At 43.3% G+C, this 6216-nt stretch overlaps 1 protein-coding gene and 1 long non-coding RNA gene across 3 annotated transcripts; both read left to right on the top strand.

Moving 5' to 3' along the window:
- Window positions 1–222: 222 nt before the first annotated feature.
- LOC139830618 (uncharacterized) lies at window positions 223–1672 on the top strand. Its single transcript, XR_011743439.1, has 3 exons — window positions 223–568; window positions 807–911; window positions 1473–1672. It is a non-coding gene; the product is annotated as an uncharacterized lncRNA (long non-coding RNA).
- Window positions 1673–2185: 513 nt separating this feature from the next.
- On the top strand, window positions 2186–4776 carry LOC127332464 (uncharacterized). Of its 2 annotated transcripts, none has more exons than XM_051358767.2 (4): window positions 2186–2999; window positions 3099–3338; window positions 3420–3482; window positions 4542–4776. In XM_051358767.2, exons 1-3 carry the CDS (start codon window positions 2367–2369, stop codon window positions 3435–3437), a joined length of 891 nt encoding a protein of 296 aa, XP_051214727.1. In that variant the 5' UTR covers window positions 2186–2366; the 3' UTR covers window positions 3438–3482; window positions 4542–4776. The 2 variants fall into 2 exon arrangements, with proteins under 2 accessions (XP_051214727.1, XP_051214728.1); XM_051358768.2 differs by having other exon boundaries at window positions 4545–4776.
- The last annotated feature ends 1440 nt before the right edge of the window (window positions 4777–6216 follow it).

The raw sequence follows: 6216 nt of genomic DNA on the forward strand, positions 1-6216 counted from the left end.
AACATGCACTACACCATGAACAAAATTTTAGGGCTAAGAACAGCCGGGAAAGATCTACTTTAGAGGGCAAGTTAACAGCCGGGAGAAATAAACAGCCGGCACAAGTCTCTCACAACAGCCGGCACATGTAGCGAAGAGGTGGCGAAAAGTTTTGGCGCGCGTGGTAGATATGTCACGCGCCTAGAACGAAAATATTTCAGACTTTGGCGGGTGTACCGGGTCTATCTTTGCCCCCTTACCCTCAAAATCCCTGAAACCAAATCCCCAAATTCCCCAATCACCGCCCGCGCCGCCGCCACCAGATCGTTCGCGCACTGGAGCTCCCGCCTCGCACCGCCGCACCAGCTCATCGCACATCGAAGGTCCTGCCCCGCGCCGCCATACCAGCCCGTCGCGCATCAAAGCTCCCGCCCCGCACCGCCGCACTAGCCCGTCGCGCGCTGAAGCTCCCGCCCCGCGTCGCCGGAGTAAGCGCCGCCGAGCAAGCGTCGCCGAGACGACAACCAGCCATCCCTCTACGCCAGAGCCCCAACCGTCGACGCCTTCTCCAACTCGACCCACCCCCTCGGTAAGCATGGGCTCTGCCGCATCTGCAGACCACCTCGCCCTTCTCCATGCCCCTTCTTCTTCCCGTGCGGGAGCATACTCCATCCCCAGATCCTACCACGTCTCCATCCCGCCTTCAGTGGTGATAGAGCCGCTGGCGCATCTGCCAACTCCCTTGCCCTACCTTTTTCTTCTTCTTTCTGTTCTGTTTAGTTGCGCATGGCGGCTTGACATGTTTGTCTTTCTTTGTGACATGCTAGGAATCCAGCGAAGCTTCCCAGAGTCGAGCCTGCCCCTTCTCCATCTGCAAGTACTCAAGGAGATACACTGCTGCTGAACTGCCTTTCACGGTGACCTGACATCAGGTAGTATTTCTGGGATTTTGGACTTCGACAAGCATAGCCTCGTTGTGTATTTTGCTGTTGCATTGTTAATTTTTTTCATTTAGAAGATTACTCTGACGCTTTGGTTAATCACCGGTGAGTCTATCACATATGCTAAAGAAAACTTTGAAACCTTCAGAATCGTGTTGTGCTGGTAGTATGTACACATAGTTACAACATGGCCCTTATGATACACTTCTTCAGCTAAGATGTAAAACCGCTTTCATAGTTTCTGGGCTTTTGGAGCTTGTGTTTTTATTTTCCAAGCCTTGCCCTCTTGTTGCCTTCTGGTTGCCCAGACAAACTTTCATGAGAAAACATCAATCTGCTCAGTTTTTTTTTTATCACATCAGTTAAGATGCAGATTGGCATATAAAACTAGGATAGCTACAGACGTGAACTTGGTCTAGAAAAAGGATGATATTGACAAATATACTCCACTTTAAACTGAATTTAGGAATTATTGTAGTACGGTGATTGATTAGTTTGCAAGTATTTAATGAGTAACATTTGCACTATATTGTTTTGTTTTACATGCACAAGGGTATATTCAATTGAAGTAGCGCAGTGGAGGAGTTGATGGTCGGACAGGTTGGTCGATTCTTTGGTTATCATACCTAGTGGAGTGGGGATAGAAGTGGATTGGACACTATTGGCCTGAGCTTGTCCTAAGACAAGTAAGTCACTTCGGTTCGTTGGCTGTATGCACTTCTATTCCATCGTGTGCAAAATTTGTTGTCTCTTAATATTTTTTATTTGTCTTAGGGGTTATTTAAATAACTGTTACAGAAATGGATAAAAGCTGGATGGATGCTGATAGGCACACCGAAACATACATTAATGGGGTTAAAGGATTTATTCAGTTTGCTTTTACCCATTCAGCAAAAGGGAACACTATATTATGCCCTTGCAGAAAGTGCGTGAATTGTTCTTGGCTAGAAGCTAGTGATGTCCAGGTGCACTTAGTATGTGATGGGTTTGTGACTGGCTATAGAAGATGGGAATATCATGGGGAGGCATCATACTTGTATCCACCAAATAGTGATGTTGATGTAAATGCGATGAAAGTGAGGAGATGGATGAGTTAGAAGAGTTAGATGAGATGGGTGAACTGATTAGAGATATGAGACATGAATTTGGCGATTTGAGTGATAGTGATGATGAGGCTGATCCTACCGACCAATACAATCCAAATAACCCTTTTAAGCAATTAGTAGGTGACGCAGCTGAAGAGCTCTTTCCAGGCTGCACCTCTTTCTCAAAGTTGCGATTCATTGTTAATTACTCTAGAACAAAATAGAGGATGCAATTAATGATCATCCAGAACTTTTGGAGAAAACCATTCAACAAGGTGATGTATTGGCACATGTACTTGGCAAAGAGAAGAATGGCTATGTTCGGTGTGTAGGCCTAGGACCAAGTGCTGGTACTATAGGCATGCTTGGAGCTCAAAGGCTGAAATCTACAAAGCTGCAGATGGCTGAGCTAGAGGCTGAGAAAGTTTGGAGGGCGAATGAACTTCTAAAAGAGCAAGTACATGAAATTTCAAATAACGCAAAATCCCAAAAATCCCAGATTGATGCGTTGATCGAAGAAGTGAGCCAACTGAGGATGATGGTGTCACAGTCCAATTCTGGAAACAACAGTAGCATGGTCAATCTCAACCATGAAGAAGGAGAAGGAGAATCTGCTGATTGGGATGAAGAACAACAATTTCAAGCGGAGGAGGAACGCTTAGATCAAGAGATCAGGGGAGCAACTGAGAAATTTGAAAGAATGAAAGCAAGAGCAAAACTGTTGCATAATAAGAAGGAAGCAACACTGCGACACAACAGAGTTGCGGCCCAGCATGAGAAGAGCGAAGCAGAAATCCTAGAGGAAAAGAGGAAGGAAATAGAGCTGCAAAACGAGAAGGTGGCCGAAGACCTGCAAAGGAAGGAGGCTGATCAGATGCAAAAGAAGAAGGAAGCTGAACAATTGCGCAAGAAGAAAGAACTAGAACAACAAAAGAAGGAACAAGTCCAGGCGCAAAAGAAGCTAGGAGTAGCAATTACACAAAAGAATCATCAGGTCTTGTTTTATTTCCTACTTCAATTTCTGAATTCTTTGTACAAGTGCAAAGTTATACTATTTAGTTCTCACTCATGCCTTGTTCATACTTTATTTCAGCAAGGAAAGATGGTGACGCTATACAATGTTTTCAGGGACCATAGTGTCCCTGTTGCCAAAGCGACCATTTTGTCAACTGATCGGAACAAGATAGTAGGTGGTCGGGAGCTTGGTGCTGAATGCTGTGAAGTTGTCGTTGACTATATAATGAAAAAAGATGCCATATTGCCTCGTCCTGTTGGGAACATCACCACCATTGGACATTCTCAAGGGAGAGCAATTGCCTGGTTATATAAGCATGTAGGCATATGTTTCATAAGTTCCTTTTTTTTGCTGGAATGGTGAAGTCAAATTTCTTACCATTGTTCAATTTATATGCAGTTGGAGGTGCAGAAATAGATGGCAAAGCAACCTCACCTCCACTAGAAGAATGACAGAGCTAAGGTGCGAAAATATGTTACAGTAAAATTAGTAGGCAGGATGTATTTGTATTTATCTTGCTGCTTGCATAGTCTAAAATCATATGATTGTTAATTTCACTGTCTACTACTGCCAAAGTCTTTAGATTTTAATTTCGCCAAGTATCTTGACACTATTGCTGCACCTTCATCCATACATGTGTATCGCACGAACTGAAATATTAAGCAATGTCAGAATATATAGTGATTCTATGATTTCATACTAATTTATAACTAAAAGTTACAGAATAAAATTTACTAGTGATTAAAGCAAGATGGAGTAAGGAAACACAGAGAAGTGATGTAATGAACACTCAGGTATATAAAATATTCTGGCAGCTAGGAAACAGAGAGAAGTGATTATGAAATGAACATGTATTACAGGCCAACACGGCTGATCCATATAGAGTGTGTTAATGTGTTAAATTGACTAGGACTCAACCTTGTAGTTGAGACTATGCATAATTTCAGGTACGTGTACCCAGCAAAGAACCATATTCATCTAGAACAGTGACCCACAATATTAATCTCAACCTTGTAGTTTTTCAGTCATGCAAAGTTCTATAGTTTGCACACTGACTTGCAGACCAAAAGCAGGGAAAAACCACATTTGCAGAACGGATGAGTAATGAGCTATATATTTTATTACTAGAAGTTCTAGGTGATTACTAATATAAGCAGAACGCATGAGTAACAAGCAGAATCCATATCTCTTCATGTTCAAAAACAATCATGTGTACGTTTTGGATCAGTACTATAAAATGTCAATATGTCAGGCATAGCTAGTTGTCTCCAAAGAAATTACTTGATCAGCCTCACTGTCACTGTCAAAATGTTGCATGTACTAGGTAATCCATGATGTTCTGTAACTCTAAAATTTCACTTCATTTTTCTCATAGCACTCACTGTCAAAATGTTGCATGTACTAGGTAATCCATGATGTTCTGTAACTCTAAAATTTCACTTCATTTTTCTCATATCTATGATCTGTAACATCTCTTTTATGTTATATGACTGTAAATTAATGTTACCCATTTTATTTCAGCAGTAGCTGCAAAAGGACGATGATCCCTGATTTGGAATGAGTACTTGTTGGATGCTTTTGTTCACTTCGATGAAGACTGCTATTTTAGAAACATTTATATGTTCTTGTGCACTGTTGTTGAAGAAGTGAATTTGATTGATCTCTGTATCCCAGATATGAACCATGTACTAGATAATGAATCTTGTCAGTGTACTTTTGAAGAATTGAATGGATCTTGTCAGTGGAATTATTGCTCGATTCTTGTTTATGTTCATTTTTGGAAATTGCATTATCTAGTGCTACAATCTACTAGAAATTTTGTCTGAATGTTAAACATAATTTTAGAGCAGTTAAACTGCTGGCAATAGCCAATCAATTTGCCATTTGGGGCCAGTAAGGGGCCGCCAATAGTATAACAGCCGGCACATCTATCTACCGGCTGTTCAATCAACCAGCCAGGAAAGAAGTACAACTGCCGGCACAAATATATCTAGGAAGGCATACTAACTGCCGGGAAACGAAAAACAGCCGGCAAAGAATTTTTGCCGGCAGCTTTTTTGCGGGCAGGCTAAACAGCCAGGGAAAATTCTTTGCCGGCAGTTAAACTGCCATGTTATGCCACCTTTCCCGGCAGATAATGTGCCCCAACGTTTGGTACATGGTGTAGTGATGAAATTTAAAGATAACCATAAGGCTCCTGCCGGTTGCCACAATACAATAATGATCATCTCATACATATTCATCATCACATTATGGCCATATCACATCACCAAACCCTGCAAAAACAAGTTAGACGTCTCTAATTTGGTTTGCATATTTTACGTGGTTTAGGGTTTTCGAGAGAGATCTAATCTACCTACGAACATGAACCACAACGTTGATACTAATGTTTTCAATAGAAGAGTAAATTGAATCTTTACTATAGTAGGAGAGACAGACACCCGCAAAGCCTCTTATGCAATACTAGTTGCATGTCGAACGAGGAACAAGTCTCATGAACGCGGTGATGTAAAGTTAGTCCGAGCCGCTTCATCCCACTATGCCACAAAGATGCAAAGTACTCAAACTAAAGATAACAAAAGCATCAACGCCCACAAACCATTGTGTTCTACTCGTGCAACCATCTATGCATAGACACGGCTCTGATACCACTGTAGGATAACGTTGCATAGAAAACAAAAAATTTCCTACCGCGAACACGCAATCCAAGCCAAGATGCAATCTAGAAGACGGTAGCAACGAGGGGGTATCGAGTCTCACCCTTGAAGAGATTCCAAAGCCTACAAGATGAGGCTCTTGTTGCTGTGGTAGACGTTCACTTGCCGCTTGCAAAAGCGCGTAGAAGATCTTGATCACGATCGCTTCCGGCGCCCCGAACGGGCAGCACCTCCGTACTCGGTCACACGTTCGGTTGTTGATGAAGACGACGTCCACCTCCCGTTCCAGCGGGCAGCGGAAGTAGTAGCTCCTCTTGAATCCGATAGCACGACGGCGTGGTGTCGGTGGCGGTGGAGAACTCCGGCGGAGCTTTGCTAAAGCTACGCGGGAGATATGGAGGAGAGGGGGGCGGCTAGGGTTTGGGAGGGGGTGGCCGGCCACTTCAAGGGGGGCGGCCAGCTTGTGGTCTTGGGGTGGCCGGCTCCCTCCCTTGGCCCCTCATTATATAGGTGGAACCCCAAGTGTTGGTCTCCAAGTC

This window comes from Lolium perenne, chromosome 4 (assembly GCF_019359855.2).
Source record: "Lolium perenne isolate Kyuss_39 chromosome 4, Kyuss_2.0, whole genome shotgun sequence".
Taxonomy (NCBI): Eukaryota; Viridiplantae; Streptophyta; class Magnoliopsida; order Poales; family Poaceae; genus Lolium; species Lolium perenne.

What these genes read in the sequence shown, in the direction of transcription:
- LOC127332464 (XM_051358767.2), top strand. Translation starts at nt 2,367, where the DNA reads ATGCTTGGAGCTCAAAGGCTGAAATCTACAAAGCTGCAGATGGCTGAG. An exon ending in TTACACAAAAGAATCATCAG is followed by an intron (nt 3,000 to 3,098) that starts GTCTTGTTTTAT and finishes ACTTTATTTCAG; the next exon opens with CAAGGAAAGATGGTGACGCT.